Source organism: Phoenix dactylifera, chromosome 11, assembly GCF_009389715.1.
Source record: "Phoenix dactylifera cultivar Barhee BC4 chromosome 11, palm_55x_up_171113_PBpolish2nd_filt_p, whole genome shotgun sequence".
Classification (NCBI taxonomy): Eukaryota; Viridiplantae; Streptophyta; class Magnoliopsida; order Arecales; family Arecaceae; genus Phoenix; species Phoenix dactylifera.
The window spans coordinates 24,326,742-24,344,325 of NC_052402.1; the positions used below are offsets into that span (position 1 = coordinate 24,326,742).

Genomic DNA, 17,584 nt, shown 5'->3' on the forward strand with positions numbered 1-17,584 from the left:
TTCCATCATCTGGTTGTGTTGCAGTTTGTCTCGTATCCTCTTAAGAGTTGATCATGAGGTCGAGTGTTCGATCCTCTCTCACAACAATAGTGGAAAAAAGAGCAATGAGGAGAATGGCGCTTCCTATGATGCCGGGGTGCATCACAACTGTCTAATTATCAGATGACCTCAGCGCTCCTGAGCTCTTTCTTTTCTTAGATTTTTTTTATGGATACGCTTCTAAATATCGAATTTTGCATGAGTATCCTTCTAAAATTGATATTTGCATGGGTACTCTCGTAAAACATTGTTATTGTACAAATGTCCCTAATATAACGGTTGTTCTAACGGTGTTAAGAAAAATTATATTTATATTAATTAAAAATAAAATAAAAATTTAAAATTATGCTTTTGTTCCTATCTTCTTTTTCTGCTATCGAGATTGCGATCTATTTGCATGTCTACCCATTAAGAATATTTTAGTCATTTTAATTTAAAATCGTTAATTTTTTAGCATCGTTAGATGGCATGGGTATATATGCAAAAACAAAAATAAAAAAAAGATAAATAGCAAAACAAGTATTTTACTAGGATATACATACAAATATTAATTTAGAGGTGTATTCATGTAAAACTCGATATTTAGGAGGGTATTCATGCACACAAAAAAAAAAAAACTTTCTTGTTTTTGTCCCCGGAAGAGGATTCATTTTAAATAGGTTTTAGATATTTTCAGCATACAAATTTCATCATCCGGTCGTAGCGTAGTTATTCCCACCTCTTCTTAAAAGTCATCCTAAGGTCGAGTGTTCGATCCTCTCTCGCCCCACAAGCGGAAAAAAGAGCAATGAGGACGAAGCGCATCCTGTGATGCCGGGAGCATCACTACCGTCTGATTATTGGATGACCTCAGCACCCCTGAGCTCTTTCTTTTTTGGTCCCTCGGAAGTGGATTCGTCTTAAATAGGTTTTAAATATTTTCAGCATAATAATTCCATCATCTGGTTGTGTCGCAGTTTGTCTCGTATCCTCTTAAGAGTTGATCCTGAGGTCGAGTGTTCTATCCTCTCTCGCACCAACAGTGGAAAAAAGAACGAGGAGAACAACGCTTCCAGTGATGCCGGGGTGCATCACAACCGTCTGATTGTCAGATGACCTCAGCGCTCCTAAGCTCTTTCTTTTCTTAGATTTTTTTTTGGATATGCTTCTAAATATCGAATTTTGCATGAGTATCCTTCCAAAATTGATATTTGCATATATACTCTCCTAAAACTTTGTTATTGCACAAATGCCCCTAATATATCGGTTGTTCTAACAGTGTTAAGAAAAATTTTATTTATATTAATTAAAAATAGAATAAAAATTTAAAATTATGCTATTATTTCTGTCTTCTTCTTCTGCTATCGAGATTGCGATATATTTGCATGTCTACCCATTAAGGATATTTTAGTCATTTTAATTTAAAATCGTTAATTTTTTAGCGTCGTTAGATAGCATGGTTATATATACAAAAACAAAAACAAAAAAGATAAATACCAAAACAAGTATTTTACTGGGATATACGTATAAATATTAATTTAGAAGAGTATGCATGTAAAACTCGATATTTAGGAGGGTATTCATGCACACACAAAAAAAAAAACTTCCTTGTTTTTGTCCCTAGAAGAGGATTCGTTTTAAATAGGTTTTAGATATTTTCGGCATACAAATTTCATCATCCGGTCGCGGCGTAGTTGGTCCCACCCTCTTCTTAAAACTCGTCCTAAGGTCGAGTGTTCGATCCTCTCTCACCCCATCAGTGGAAAAGAGAGCAATGAGGACGACAACGCATCCTGTGATGCCGGAAGCATCACGGCCGTCTGATTATCGGATGACCACAGCGCCCCTGAGCTCTTTCTTTTTTGTTCCGTTGGACGAGGATTCATTTTAAATAGGTTTAAAATATTTTCAGCAAACTAATTCCATCATCTGGCTGTGTCGCAGTTTGTCTCGTATCCTTTTAAGAGTTGATCCTGAGGTCGAGTGTCCGATCCTCTCTTGCGCCAATAATGGAAAAAAGAGCAATGAGGAGAACAGGGCTTCCTGTGATGCCGGGGTGCATCACAACTGTCTGATTATCAGATGACCTCAGCGCTCCTGAGCTCTTTCTTTTCTTAGATTTTTTTTATGGATATGCTTCTAAATATCGAATTTTGCATGAGTATCCTTTCAAAATTAATATCTGTATGTATACTCTTATAAAACTTTGTTATTAAACAAATGCTCCTAATATAACGGTTGTTGTAATGGTGTTGAGAAAAATTATATTTATATTAATTAAGATAAAATAAAAATTTAAAATTATGCTATTGTTCTTGTCTTCTTCTCCTATTATCGAGATTGCGATCTATTTGCATATCTACCCATTAAGGATATTTTATTTATTTTAATTTAAAATCATTAATTTTTTAGCGTCGTTAGATAGCATGGGTATATATGCAAAAACAAAAATAAAAAAAAGGATAAATAGCAAAACAAGTATTTTACTAGGATATACACACAAATATTAGTTTAGAAGAGTATTCATGTAAAACTCGATATTTAGGAGGGTATTCATGTGCGCAAAAAAAAAAAAAACTTTCTTGTTTTTGTCCCTGGAAGAGGATTCGTTTTAAATAGGTTTTAGATATTTTCAGCATACAAATTTCATCATCCGAGTGGAAAAAAGAGCAATGAGAACGACAGCGCATCCTGTGATGCCGGGAGCATCACGACTGTCGGATTATCGGATGACCTCAGCGCCCCTGAGCTCTTTCTTTTTTGGTCCCTTGGAAGAGGATTCGTTTTAAATAAGTTTTAAATATTTTCAGCATACTAATTCCATCATCTGGATGTGTCACAGTTTGTCTCGTATCCTCTTAAGAGTTGATCCTGAGGTTGAGTGTTCGATCCTCTCTCGCGCCAACAGTGGAAAAAAAGAGCAGCGAGGATAGCAACGCATTCTATGATGCTTGGGCGCATCATGACCATCTGATTATCGGATGACATCAGCTGTTCTGAGCTCTTTCGTTTTTTACCCCTCGGAAATGGATTCGTTTTAAATAGGTTTTAGGTTTTTTCAGCATGCCGTTTTCATCATGCTGTGGTGTCGCAGTTGATCTCGGCTCTTCTTAAGAGATTATCTTGTGGTCTTGAGTTCGATCCTCTCTCACCCCATTAGTGGAAAAGAGGGCAATGATGACAGCAGCGCCTTCTAGGATGCTAGGGCAAATCATGACCGTCTGATTATGAGATGACATGAGCGCTCCTGAGCTCTATCATTTTTTGTCGATTGGAAAACGATTCGTTTTTAATAGCTTTTAGGAGATTTCAGCATGCCGTTTTCACCATGGGGTGTTGGCGCAGTTGGCTAGCGCTTTGGTCTCACTCCTTCTTTAGGAGAGTTATCCCGAGATCGAGAGTTCGAGCCTCTCTTACTCCAATAAAGGAGAAAAGAGCCATGAGGATAACTGCGCAACCTGTGATGCTAGGGCGCATCACGACCGTCTGATTATTCCGACGAAACTGCGCTTCTGAGCTCTTCCACCTTTCCCTTTTTTAAAAAATAATTATAATATTTTTAAGTTTTTTTAAATCATGACACTCTTTCTCTCAGTCTCTGTCGGTTATTTAATTTAATAATTACAATATTTTTTTAATCATAACACATGTCTTTTTCCCGGTCTCTTTTTCGATTATTTACAAAATAAATGCCGGTATTTGGCTAAAAAAATGTGAGTATTTCTCCAAAATAAATGTTTGTATTTAGGTTGTCTAACTTTTATATGGCTGGATCAAGAGACAATAGTTCCTGAATAAAGTTTTCACAAACTGTTTCCTCCGGTTTTAATGGATCAAAAATATTTTATATTATATTTATAGTATAATACAATAATAAATATATAAAATATTATAGTTATCAGTGTAAATTAATTTTTCACTCTTCTGATGACAATTTATCTCTCTTACAAATTTTCTAGCTAGATGATAAAATTGTTTAAATAATTACTAATATTTATTTTTATTTATTATTTTATTTTATTAAAATATATTTTATTTATTATCTTATTTATTTATTTATTTATTTTTCTTTCTTTTCTTTTCTTTTCTCTTCTCTTTTTTTTCTTTCCTTTTCTTCTTTTTCTTTTCTTTTCTTTTTTTTTCTTTTCTTTTTTCTTCTCTTCTTCTCCTTCCTTCCTCTCTTTCCTTCTTCTCCTTTCTTCTCCTCCCGCGAGGCCGGCGACGCCGGAAGGGGGCCGAGACGGCGGGCCGCGGCAGCCGCAGGAGGGGGCCCGAGAGGGGATTGGGACGGCGGGCAATGGCGACCGCGGGGGGGGGGGGGGGGAGCAGGGTGCCGGGACGGCGGGCCGCAGCGCCTGCCGGGGAGGCGGGGGCCATGGCTGCCCTTTCCTCCCCTTCCTCTTTTTTTTTTGTTTGTTTTGCTTCCCACTGCCCGACGGCTGTGGTGGGTCGCAACGGCGAGCCGGACGTCCGTGCCGGCTCGCCGGGGCGACAAGCTGCATCGGCGGCTGGGGAGGCAACCACGGGTGGTGGCCGGCGTGGTGGCTGCCTCCCAAAAAAAAAAAACAGGGCCGGCAACGTGAGAAGAAGGAGATAGAGAGGGAAGGGTGAGAGAGGAAGAGGCACTAGGATGGAAGATTTTGGAAGAAAAAACATGGCTTTTAAATAGGGGTATTTTTGCCAAAAATACAGCTTTTCTACAAAGCTGAAAACAGCATTTTCGAAAAGCTCCAAATTGGAGCTTCTTTCCAAAAGCTGTATTCAGCTTTCCAAAAAAGCTGAAACAGCTTTCCGAAATTTTTACCAAGCACCATTTTTTTAGCAGAAAGTGCTTTTTGACCCTCCAAAAGCTCTTCCAAACAGGATCTTAAACAATTTTTTTCTGTTAATATATCAAGAACAGTACTGGTTACTCAAATGTTTAATCTAAAGTTCTCAGATACGTTTGGTTTGGTCATCCCATGAGAGAAAACAAATTAGGAGGGACAAACATATCACCACATCAGAATAAATGAATGTTAAGATCACCAACTTTATTATTGTGCTCTATGCTGCATTTTCTACTTGTTGCTAGTTTAAACGTTAGTCCAATTGGTTGATACATGCACCTTTTGACGGCACATAAACATGAAATAAATAGTCGAGTTTCAAAACAAGTTTGGCCTTGTTTAGGAAATCTACTAGCAATAGAGCTTTCGAAAGTAGAGCTTTTGTAAATAGCATTTTTATAAAAAGCTATTTGATTTTTGATAACTACATTTCCAAAGTGTTATGAAATTTTAACATATGTTTGATAAACAAACAAAGAAAGTACTTTTTGTATAACAAAATGACAATAAAAAATATTATATAATATTATGCAACAAAGCATAATAAAATATAATATGTATTAATACATAAATATATGATAGTATAATATTAATGTAATATAATATAATATTATTATAATATAGTAATATAATATTAAATTATTTAATATAACATATCAATGTATTATGATATAATGTAATATAATATTATATTTATAGTATAATACAATAATAAAGATATAAAATATTATAATTATAAACATAAATTAATTTTTCATGCTCTTGATGACTGTAGAATAATATAACATAATATTAAATTATTTAATCTTACATATTAATGTATTATGATATAATATAATATAATATAATATTTATAGTATAATACAATATAAAGGTATAAATATTATAATTATATCACATAATATATTTTGTGTAATTATTCTATTTTATTATGGATATTTTGGTCCAAAAAAAAAATATTACAACTCATAACAACTTTCTGACAATTCCTAAAAGTGCTTTTTTGGAGAAGCTCTACTTTGGAGCTGCCCCCAAAAAGTTATTTTAGCTTTCTAAAAAAGCTAAAACAACTTCCCAAAAATTTTACGAAACACCTCTATTTTATCTAAAAGTGCTTTTGAAAGGCCAGAAAGTGCTTTTTGATCCTCCAAAAGCTCCCCAAATGGGGCCTTAATAACCATCTGGAACAACAGGCTGCTGCGAACCAATCTATTATCAGGCTAATACAATCACAAGCATAACTACAACCATATAATCTTGTAGATAAAATCTAGGGATATTATTCATAAGACTGACTCCATATCAAGTTGGCAACAACAATCATGGCACCACCTGCTACTTTGCTATGGTGTTATCGTCATGGGGACCTGCTCACTAGCAGTATAACACAGCTCATACACAAATGAAAAGAATACAGGAATCTAGGCTAGAGTAGCATCAATTGTTTTGTAAACACTCATCATGTCTTGCATTCTTAACCGTTCTAGCAGACAGCCGAGCTCCAAAATGGAGAGCTTAATTTTATCCAAATTTACAACAACAAATGCCAACCACCAACATACTGGATCTCGGTAAAGACATCATTTTCTCCCAGTGGTGACTCCCACTACAACATTGCTCACCTGCATCGTAGAAGATGAAGTAGCACTTTGTTCAGCACTTTATATTTCTTTAGTAAACTTAGCAATAGAGCATACGGATATTGCTGAAAGGATAAATAGACTTCACCAGTTTGCCGCTTTCATCCACTGTCATAGGGTTCTCAACAACAACAGTCTGGGCTTGAGAAGAAGGCTACGACAACAAAAACAGATAGGTACAAAGAGTTAACAATTGATATCACCTACCAATTGGTTAAGCTGGGGGGGGGGGGTGTGGGCGCAGAAAGAAAAACAAAGACAAGCAGACATACAGCTGAATTCGATGGTGGCATGGCCGTGAATTCATTAGGCCTGTGTGCTGCTGGGATTGGAACTCTCATATTACTTGCCTGTAACAATGAGGGAAAGAGAGAAAGGAGAACATGAACCTGTAATATTATTCCGTATAATTGACAAAAGATGTCATGAGATATTTGAGAACAAAAAAGAAAACTATAGGAAGATATCAACAAACCCCGATGTTTGTAACATAATGACATATTGCACATTTGACGGACGGTGCTCCATAAGGATACATCAGAGTTGTATTACATTGGCCACAGTTCACATGAGCAACCTGATTTGCTGCATATTATGCATGAGCAAACCATATTTAGAACACAATATTACAGGTAGGCTCCTTTTTTTCTCAGGTGAAAACATCAGCAACTAAATTTCTATCTAAACTGAAATGACCCGAGAGCTTCCATCCAGATGTAAGTACAAGGTATTTCTGAAGTACTTAGACAACTCTTAGAATACAACGTCAGCTCTAAAATTTAATGCAGCAAGTTAAAGTAATGAAACTTGCAATATCATACAAATGAAACTCCTAAAATGAGTGGCAGGTCTCCTGTAAGTAATCCCTTAAAGAAGAGTAAACTAGATCAAATCTCCTGACACCAAGATTTTGGTTACTAGATCGCCCTCTTCTTTCTTTTCTTTCTGAAATTTTGCTCTTGTAACAAATTGCACGAAAGTCGATGATTCATTTCAAGAAGCAACTCTCTCCACCCTCCCCTTTTCTATTTTTGGTGTGTGTGTGGATTGGGTCTTTTTTGGGAGTGGGAGAGGGGACTGGGGAAATGAAATTAGACTGCAATGTAGGTGTATAGAAAGAGCAAACATGCATGGCAATGGTGCAAAATAATGGTGTATGTGCATTCCCCTGGTGATGGGATCTTTATATAAATAAATGGTAAGAATCTAACAGATTAGACCTAAAAAATAGTTCTGATATCGTGCTAATTCCTAAAAAACAAGAAAAATCCAAGCATTGCAAACATAGCCACAAGTGAGAAGAGCTACCCAATGGAATTTTGACCTAAGCACCAAGAGGAACTTTCAGAAATTAAGCTAATTAATTAAAATTCTCTACATATTCAAAATAAAAAGTCAAGAAACTTCATTGCTGATCGATTAGATGGTTTATTACCAGAACCACAAGAAACAATAGCAACACGATCCACCTCCCCCCCTCTCTACCTCCGACTTAGTAGTCACACAAACACATCCATAATCATATAATATAACCGCCTAACATACAAAAATAACTGCAATGTTGTCTGTCGACACAATAGGCACATGCATCCATGGCTTCAAGTACCATTCCATGCTGGTCTATGCCAAACTAGTACTGGCCTTTGGCATCAGGTTGGCATGGAGTACCAGGTGGGCCACTTGGTACTGAGTAGTGCTGGCCCATTTTGACCCATGACAACTTAGTACCACACCTAACCGAGATGATCCCTTAAATCCTTTTCTTGCTTCAGTTCAGCATGGCATGGCATGTGGTGGCACGTGCTGTGCTGGCTACTCTGCTTGGCCTGTCTTGTGCCAGAACTAGTTGAATCCTTGCATTGATCAACCTTGGAAAGCGAGATCATGATTAACTAGCAATTCTTAAGGATAAGATAATCCATTTACTTCACTATCCATACAACTTATAGAAGACCAGCAGTAAGAAAAAAGGTGATGGCGGAGAGAGATGAGGGGGTGGGGAGAATAGGTTGCGCAAGATGGCTTGTAGCAGACACAGGGCTTAATTCAAAAAAAAAGTGACTTAATTCAGCAATGAAGAGAAAAGGTGCAAGGGCCTCTCTAATCCATATAGACACCAAGAGAAAGCGTACAGCTTCACTCTTTCTCTCATAAGTTGATGCGGGACAGAATCAAGTGGTTGGCTTCCTCTTATGACTCCATGCTTAAGTTGGTTGCCGGTTTGGAAAAATCAAAGTGGAAAACTAAACCATAAAGATCATGTCTAGATCTAATCTATCAACTAGAAGACATTTAAAATGATCAAGATAACCCATCTAAACACCCTAAAACTAAACTAAAGATCAGCAATAACTGAAATAAGCAAAACTAAACTAAAATTACAGCAAATCGACTCAAAACTTTATTCTCCTTTTTGCTCCCAAATTTCTTCTCCCTTGCCATCAATACTTAATCTTTAGCCTGGATGCTTCCCCCCCAGCTAAGAGGAATTTGGCTCTGACGGATTAGACTAAGCAATCCGAGAGAGCCATCTTCGCTTGAAATTCTTCTCTGCTTTGGTGCCAGCATGATTCAATGTCCTCGGTGTGAGAATGTGTAATTATTTTCTTACCGAGTGGACACCTCCTTTATTGCAAATAGGCATCAAAGTAAAATTTGAGCAGTTGTCATTGGTATTACATCACACCATACCCGCTCTCCTAACATCTCCAACAGTAAATTGCGACAAGCATCACATTCACAATACCATGTTGGTATTCTAGCCCAGCCATGATGGACAATCTTAGTTTTCTGAAGATCCAATTTTCAGACAAAATTCTTAGTGCTCCTATTATCGATGACAACAGTGCAATGGCATGAACAACAAATAGCCTTCGGTGCGGAAGGCTTTGTTTTTTGCCAATCCTCATGCAAAAATTGTTGCTGCATATTTGGTCTCCATGAAATCCATATGAGTGTTCCCCTCCATTCATCCCCTTCAACAGTATTCGAGGGTATTGCTCCATCCTCCCTAGAAGTGTCATCTTGGACATCATCCTCTTTTTTTTCTTCATTTGTGGTCTTCAATTGTCAGGCAGGACACATGCTGCCTATATGTGTAATTTCCCCACACTTGAAGCATGTAAATTTGGACACCTTAGGCTTGTCTTCTATAGCTTTAGATGGCTGCCCTTAGGGTTTAACCGCTGCAATAGGAGCTCCCAAAGTCGGCAGGCACATAATGGACCTCCCCTTCAACTTTTCTTCTATTTGCAAAGCAACTAATGTTTCTTGAACTGTCCAAAGCCTAGATCCGACCATATCATCTTGTATTGCCGATTGAAGCCCTGCTCTGTACTTTGCTACTGAACATATCTTCATTTTTTTATACACCCCAGCATGCATATATAGTTCAAAGAATTTCTCCATGCACTCATCTACCGTGTCATCACCCTCTTCAAGTCAATGAAATTTGATGAACAAGCTTTATCAGGAGGACAATCTTCGTTTCAATAGTCTTCATATCATCCCATGTGATCACTCTCTTCTGCCACTTCTTTTATTTGCTTCTTGAACCTGGTTCCACCATATATTAGCAGCCCCTTTCTAAACTTGCTTTTGCATATTGCACCTTCCGCTCTTCAGTTAATTGATGCCAGGTAAAGAAATTATCGGCACTTGAAAGCCAATCTAAGAACACCTCAGAATTCATCCGTCCATAAAATTTTGGAACCTCCAACTATACTCCTTTCTCCATCATGCTAAAAGATTCAATTGCTTGCTGAAGAGATCCAGAACTCATAGTCTCTCTAAAATTATGATGATAATCCTCCATAACTTGTTCCTCAAAATTACAAGCTTGCTGCTCCATATTTCTATGAAATGTGGCTGGCTGACCATGCACTTCAAGCCCATACTTCCGCCAGCCTCAAGTTTCAAAAATTCTAGCTTCCTGCCTTATACATGATTGATTTTAGAAAAGAAATCAGCATATCACTTCCCCAAGAATTGAAACTTATGATTAGAGTTTTTGAAGATATTTAAAGGGATTCTTTCCACAAGCACCTTATAGGGCTTAATCTACCAAATTCGAAAAAGGGGGCTGATCTGAATTACCTTTGTCCAATCGATTTCTTAGGATTTCCATAACTTTATCAAATCATCCATGTTGTCCATCTATTTGTCCATGTTATCAGTTCGCAATATTGTTGCTTCGAATTGCCACTACACATCACCTAACGTTTTGCCCCAATCTTTCAAGTGCATCCTCATGCTGTTAGAGGCACTCGTCCCGTTCTGCATTACTCGCCACCTCTGTAGCATTCAAGAAACTACTGGTTTAGGATCTTCTGACACTCCGACACCAGTTTGACGTATACTAACACTTTAAAGGCAAATCCACGATACTTTTTAAGGTCTGAATTTCATATCAGATCTAAAATTGACAGAATAAAGTGCAGAAAACTTGCATAACAGCAGCATTTGCACTCCAATGATGTAGATTGAGCCTCAGGCCAAGAAAATCAAGCAAAAGAAAGAGGAAGAAGAATACAGTCATTCTAGAATATTACTCAACCTCTGCAAAAGCTGATTCCCGTACACCCTTATTCATCTTTATAATGAGACAAAGAGACATCCTACAGATACTAGGACCCACAATATGTCCTGCAGTGGACAATGAAAAAAATATAAGTCCATTCTTGTGGACAATTGAATTGGGAGAAAGGTGTGGAAGCCTCTCTAGTCCACACGGATTCTACAAGGAAGCATACGGCTTCACTCTCTCTCTTAAGTTGATGTGGGATCCAATCAAGTGGCTGGCTCCTCTTATGGCTCCATGCTTAAGTTGGCTGCCAACTTGCCAAAATCAAAGCAGAAATTTAGACTCTAAACACCATGGTTAGAACTAATCTCAGCCTTCTACTAACTAGACACTTAAAATAATCAAAATAATCCATCTAAACATCCCAAAAGTATGCCTAAGACCAGCAGCAATTAAAATAATTAAAATTAGACTGAAATTACTGCAAAACGACTCAATATCTTAGACTCTTTTTGCTCCCAAATTTCTTCTTCCTTGACATCAATGCTTGATCTTCAGTTTAGAAACAATAAAGAGGTGTACTGATGGATCATCTTCAATCAACCTTGCAAACTTCTGAAGTGATGTTTTATACTATAAGTATAAAAAGGAAGAACTCCCAAAGAAAATCAGCCAAAAGAAAGAGGAAGAAGAAAAGAATAACTATAGATCATTATTCCATCTCTACAAAAACTGATTCTCGTACACCCTTATTCATCTTTATAACGAGACAAAGAAACATCCTACAGACACGAGGACCCACAATATGTCCAACATTGGACACTAAAACATATAAAAGCATTGTTGTCGGCAATTGGATTGGGAGGAAAGGTGCACAAGCCTCAGTAGTCCGTACAGATTCAAGAGGAATCCTACAGCTTCACTCTTTCTCTTAAGCCAATGTGGCGCCCAATCAAGTGGCCGGCTCCTCTTATGGCTCCATGCTTAAGCTGATGTTAAAATCAAAGAAGAAGCTAGATTCTAAAAACCATGTTTAGATCTAATCTCAGCCTTCTATCAAATAGACACATAAAATAATCAAAATAACCCATCTAAACACCCTAAAAGTAGGCCTAGGACCAGCTGTAATTAAAATAAGCAAAATTAAACTAAAGTTACTGCAAACCAACTTAATAAGTTAAACTCTTCTGCTCCCAAATTTCTTCCTCCTCACCATCCATGCTTGATTTCCAGTTTAGAAACAGTAAAGAGGTGTACTGATGGATCATCCTCAATTAACCTTGCAAACTTCCAAAGTGATGTTTTATTATACAAGCATAAAAAGGAAGAACTCCCAAGTTCTTTTCTGAACAATATGCAGCAAAAACTAAGGAGCAAGCAAGCACCCTTTCCCCTGAAGGATGAGACAAAAAAGACTTCAACAGCAAGGTTGCTGAAGACTAGAATGACCTATTTAATCCATAGGGCTAAATCAAATGGAAAGCCACAAATGTCTAAAGGTGTTATATGGTCTCAGAATGCAAAAATGTTTCCCTGACCATGGCATTGTTTTTCATTGCATTTCTCGAAACCAATATATTTCAAACAGAAAAATTCACAAAAAATATTTAATAGCACATGTCGTGTCTACAGTCATGATAAACAACTTAATGCAAGCACTTTGTAATGCTTAAATTTGTCAATCCATATTGAATTTCAACTTTTGTAAATACAATTTCAGCAAGTAATAATTAACAGTGTAAATAAATAATACATACCTGATCTTGCAAGATTAATTGTGTTGCAGCAGGAACATCTCACGTTAGTTGCACCATGGGTATACATTAACAAAGTTCGGCAACCTCCACATACAAGCTGAGATATCTCCATTCCTGCAGAAGTTATAGAACAAACTTCTCAATTAAGTTGTATTAATGTTAGCATATGCAAACTGAGCGCTGTATATATACATATATACCCAGGAAACCTGTTTATGAATGTCCAGATATAGCCCTCACTAACTGCTTAAATATTTCCATGCTCTAAAGCTGCATTTGGATGCAAAATAGCTAACTGGGGGGTATATAGATTTAACCATCGGTAACCACCCTGAAATCAGCTAACCACCAGTTGAGGTTATCCGCTGTTAAGTTGACATTCCCATGATTAGTGGGATAAGTTGTGAAAAAAGTGAAAAAGTTGAGAGAGAGAGAGAGAGAGAGAGAGAGGAGAAGAAGAAGAAGAAGAACACTCTGGTAGTTAGCTTTATTTCACCCTAAATAAAGTTAACCAAGTTAAGGGGTTTTGGGGGGCATTGAGCAACTAGCTTTCATTTTGGCTGGATAAACTAAAAGCCTGTCCTTAACCAGCAGATAAGCAGCAACCACGCACACCTAAACAATTTTTCTACTTAATGATGCCTATATAGAAAAAAAGAGCAAACGCTTGTCTTAAGAAAACAAACACTACAGGGAGAATAGAATACTCCAAATGTAACTCAAAGTTACACATATTAATCAATAGTCCTGCTAAAATATTTAGTTCAGTTTGTCTCTATCTTCATCATAATTATGTCATTTACACATGTTTTAAAATAGGTTGCATTACTTAGACTAGAAAGAAAGATTGCTTAAGGCAGGACACACTAGTATGTTTGCTGTCCGCTCTAAAGGTATATTGCTTAGAATGCAAATTTCTATGGTGTGTTCAGCATTTCTTGACTTTCATAGAACCTTTCCATATTTTTGGCAGTTCATATGTATATGTTGCTAAAGCACTTTTTGATAGGTGAGCATAAAGCCAGAATATGGATAAATATATGGTTGAGTCCATTTGCATCCAAGCCCACCATGAACCTTCTAAGATGTAAATCGAATTTGGGTCTAGAATGTGAACAAAAACAGGCTCATTCATTGATTTGTTTGGATCGAGCTCTTATAAATATGCTTGCCAGACATAACAGCTATACCATTTTAGATCAAGTCCAATAAGGCAAGTACTATTCAGTCAGGCCCCATTTTCTCATTGCTATACTAAACCCAATTGGATAATCCACCCCAAGATTTCGTTCAGCCCTATTTTCTCATCCCAATACTAAGGCAGGTTCCAAGTAATATCATTATCTGACTGACCCAGTTGCACCATACGAGAAAAACAATATTGTCTAGCTTCTCGTAAAGTCATTATCTGATATTTGCTTTAGCAAGAAAGAAGTCCAGTCCAATACTGCTGATAAGCACATCTATTTTACAAAGAACATTTTTGTTTCTTTCAGAGGAAGAAATTCTTAGACAACACCTCCTGTGTAGTTGTTAGACTTGATTAATAATACAAAATTAATCCATAAAACCTACATTGCCGAATACAATAATGATACCAGAACCTACTGATTGATGTCCAAACCTTTAATCTGCACATCCTCATATCCAAAAATACAGTGAACAACAATGGCGATGTTGATATCATCACAATCCACTGTAGTCCGATCGAAAGAATATGAGCTGAAATGCCCCAGATGGTATAAGATATCAAAAGATTAAACCGTCAATTTTTCAGGTGAGAAGTTACTATATCAATTATACATGCCTCCATATATTGTTCATATATTTCTAACTTATTTTGCATAAAGCAAGCCTTTATCATAGTCAAATGGCAGAAATATATGTTGGAACTATATCTAATATAAATTTCATCTTATGCTTTAACTTTAATACTCTTTCCCAACAAAAGGATGGAGCAAAGAGTCCACGAAATGACATCACTTCAGCAATAAAAACTTTATGGGAATAATATATCTTTGGTAAGCAGGAGGTCGGATAAAGAAGAGGCCACTAGTTTATCGAGACTGGTAGTTACCAGAAAATGTTTTTTTTTTTGGTTTAATAGAATGGTAATTTAGTAGCAAAGATGATATAGTTAGTTCTGCATTACTATATTCCCATTCACTGATCCAATTTAAGTTGGGGATGATTCTTAGGTTGTCTTGTAACAAGTACTTGTCCACTTGATCTCCTTAATGCATCAAAGGATAAGTCTGCCTTGCCAATTACTGTTTGAATCAAAAACAAACAGCAAGTGAGAGGATTTATTTACATGTTCCAAGTTGGCTGGCTCTACCTTGTAACGGAATTTGATGAAATTGAGTACACACTAGTGACTCACAATAGTCAACAAGTTTGGCTTTTGCCACAAATTAGCATTTCCAAACATGTCAATATCAATGTTTCTATAAGTCTCTGAGCATCTTGAGATTGCAAAGTGACAAGGTTTGAAGCAGGTAACTAAAAATTTTCAAGCATCCAACACCCAAAAAAAATTATAAGAAATAATGGGTAAATAATCAAAAGATGAAAGAAAGAAAAGGATTAATGAAAAAATGCTGATAATGAAAAAAACAAGAGAAAAAAACAAGAAAAAAAAAATGAAAATGGGTAAAGAAAGGAAAAGGAAGGAAAAAAGGCTAAAATGATAAATGGGAGAAAAACAACTTCTAATAATCACCGCAATGGCATGGAACCCCCTTCCATACAACAAAACACCACTCTCATCCCTAGTTCCCTTCTCAGATGACTCAATTGCAAATCTGGAGGATATGCAGTTTTACAGAGTGAGTGGGGAGGGGGCCCACACCTAATGGCTCACCTAGGGCCTCAGCAGAATTCAAGGGCATTTGGACTGCCTATGAGACCATGAGGACCAGTATCTAGAACAAAGTACTGTTATGCATCGCAAGATATGCACTAGAATGAATTAATAATGAAAATGTCAAATAGGAATTGACTTAGTTTATTGATTTTTAAGAAGTAAAAATATGTTCATCAAAAAATGATTCTTTTATGCTATCAAGTGTGATTGAGGCAATTCTAACATGATGATCCTAGTCACATTTATCAAGCCAATTTTTTTGGCCCCACCAGACTGACACAATAAGATAAAATTTCTTATTTATGATAAAATTAATAAAAATAATAATTAGTAATATTTTTTTCATAAAACAATTAACTGGCACAAGCAGAGAGCAAAATAAAAATACCTGGAGGGGGCACTGAAGTTACAGTGCTGCATATTGCACAGCATATGTTAGTAGCTCCCCTAGGGTAAAGAAGGACATTCCTGCAGCCGTTGCACACAACTTGGCTCTGCATACCTGACTTGCCAGTGATTCAACAATTAATGTGATCAAATACAGCTAACTGATAAAAATTCAGCACCTTGTCAACACAAATTGCTTATGTGAATAAACTATCATTGACATAGAAAGTACACGTAATAAAAGTGTCATCACAATTTCCATCCTATCTCAACAGAGCAACAATGTTAAATTGATTTGTCCACGCAACAACTGAGAAATGTATATACATCAAATATGATCAGACGGCAAAGCATCCACAAGAAAATCGTTATCTTCTAAAGTAAAACCCTTTATAAGTTCGTAGATATCTACAGGACCTTACTATGAAGCAGATCATAGAATCTTACAAACTCTGCTACATAATAGTCCAATAAGAAGCAAAGATAAGTGTTCATAGGATACAATAAACAAACTGGCTTCCACAAATCGGTGCAGCAATCGATGATTGCTTGCAATCTTCAAATAAAACACCAAGAAAACAGGTGTTCTGAAGTTTGAGCGCAAATTCATACATGTTGGCATGGAGAAACATGGCATCTTGATGGATAACAAAGCCAAAACCATCAATTTGAAAGAAATTAAAAAAAAATTCTTAAACCGTTGTAGCTTGTCTAAATCCAAATGAATAGTACAGTAACTCCATGGTGCAGTTGCCACCACATTTGCCATATCTAAATGCGATTAACTGAACAAAGAAATGATATCAAAGTGAGGGAGACAGACAAACATTGAAACAAAAACTCAACGAAATTATCCTTTTTTTAAGAAAAAAAAAAGGTAAGTTCCTCGATTATACCATATCACAGTACAAAAATTCCCAAATTTTTCATATACATCACAAAAAAGAATTCTTCGAAGAAGCGATTTTAATCACAAATCCAACGAAGAATCCCTAGAAGAAAAATCGGATTACCTCTAATCAAGCCTGGGAAAAAAAGGTGGAACCCAAGAATCCGAGGATGGAGAAGCAAAATAAATCACCGAAATCTCGCCTCCGATTCAACAAATCCGGATAGAAACCCTTCCGCAATCAGCGTCTGGTGTCCAAGATAATTTCTTCTTCCGATTCTTTTACTCTCGGGGATTTGAGACGCTACTCGGGAATCGATTTCGTTTTCTTTTTTCCTTTTTTTTGTTCCCGCAACGCTTCGAGAGGGAAGGAATTAAGCGACCTTGAAGGGTTTGAAGGCTTCGGACGGAGACGACGAAGAAGATTTCGTCTAGAAACTCCGCATGGGAATATGAGGGTTATACTTATCGTAAACATATAATATAAAAATAAATCGATCTCACTTCGCCATCTAAAAGTCTAAACTCTAACGCGTGAGGGTATGAGCACCTCCGGTGAGAGTAGGCGACCGTTGTTCTGCTTTCATCCCCGGTCGGTCCTGACTTGGCTGCTTGCTGTTGTGAGCCAAAAGGTGGATGCAACCTGCGGATACGGACCACGATGGGGACGGCAAAC

At 36.9% G+C, this 17,584-nt stretch overlaps 1 protein-coding gene and 6 non-coding genes across 7 annotated transcripts; 6 read left to right on the forward strand and 1 right to left on the reverse strand.

Moving 5' to 3' along the window:
* The first annotated feature begins 99 nt into the window (after window positions 1-99).
* On the forward strand, window positions 100-185 carry LOC120112625. The gene has a single exon (XR_005514198.1). It is a non-coding gene; the product is annotated as a small nucleolar RNA snoR114 (small nucleolar RNA).
* A 636-nt stretch (window positions 186-821) lies between these two features.
* LOC113461188 lies at window positions 822-905 on the forward strand. Its single transcript, XR_003383296.1, has one exon. It is a non-coding gene; the product is annotated as a small nucleolar RNA snoR114 (small nucleolar RNA).
* A 1,132-nt stretch (window positions 906-2,037) lies between these two features.
* LOC113461195 lies at window positions 2,038-2,123 on the forward strand. Its single transcript, XR_003383303.1, has one exon. It is a non-coding gene; the product is annotated as a small nucleolar RNA snoR114 (small nucleolar RNA).
* Window positions 2,124-2,936: 813 nt separating this feature from the next.
* Window positions 2,937-3,022, forward strand: LOC113461187. Its single transcript, XR_003383295.1, has one exon. It is a non-coding gene; the product is annotated as a small nucleolar RNA snoR114 (small nucleolar RNA).
* A 165-nt stretch (window positions 3,023-3,187) lies between these two features.
* LOC113461185 lies at window positions 3,188-3,273 on the forward strand. The gene has a single exon (XR_003383293.1). It is a non-coding gene; the product is annotated as a small nucleolar RNA snoR114 (small nucleolar RNA).
* Window positions 3,274-3,452: 179 nt separating this feature from the next.
* Window positions 3,453-3,538, forward strand: LOC113461180. Its single transcript, XR_003383288.1, has one exon. It is a non-coding gene; the product is annotated as a small nucleolar RNA snoR114 (small nucleolar RNA).
* Window positions 3,539-6,089: 2,551 nt separating this feature from the next.
* Window positions 6,090-17,389, reverse strand: LOC103696259 (protein LOL2-like). The gene is made up of 7 exons (XM_008777818.3): window positions 17,033-17,389; window positions 16,021-16,134; window positions 12,767-12,880; window positions 6,963-7,072; window positions 6,760-6,837; window positions 6,576-6,641; window positions 6,090-6,469 (listed from the first exon to the last, which is right to left on the reverse strand). The coding sequence occupies exons 2-7, from the start codon at window positions 16,130-16,132 to the stop codon at window positions 6,428-6,430; spliced, it is 522 nt and encodes a 173-aa protein (XP_008776040.1). The 5' UTR covers window positions 16,133-16,134; window positions 17,033-17,389; the 3' UTR covers window positions 6,090-6,427.
* Window positions 17,390-17,584: the final 195 nt, after the last annotated feature.

Excerpts from the sequence above, each read along its gene's own strand:
- LOC103696259 (XM_008777818.3), bottom strand. The coding sequence starts at position 16,132 with ATGCAGAGCCAAGTTGTGTGCAACGGCTGCAGGAATGTCCTTCTTTAC. Across the intron at positions 6,838-6,962 it reads ATTATGTTACAAACATCGGG|GCAAGTAATATGAGAGTTCC; the intron begins GTTTGTTGATAT and ends TCATTGTTACAG. Across the intron at positions 6,642-6,759 it reads TGCCACCATCGAATTCAGCT|CCTTCTTCTCAAGCCCAGAC; the intron begins GTATGTCTGCTT and ends TTGTTGTCGTAG.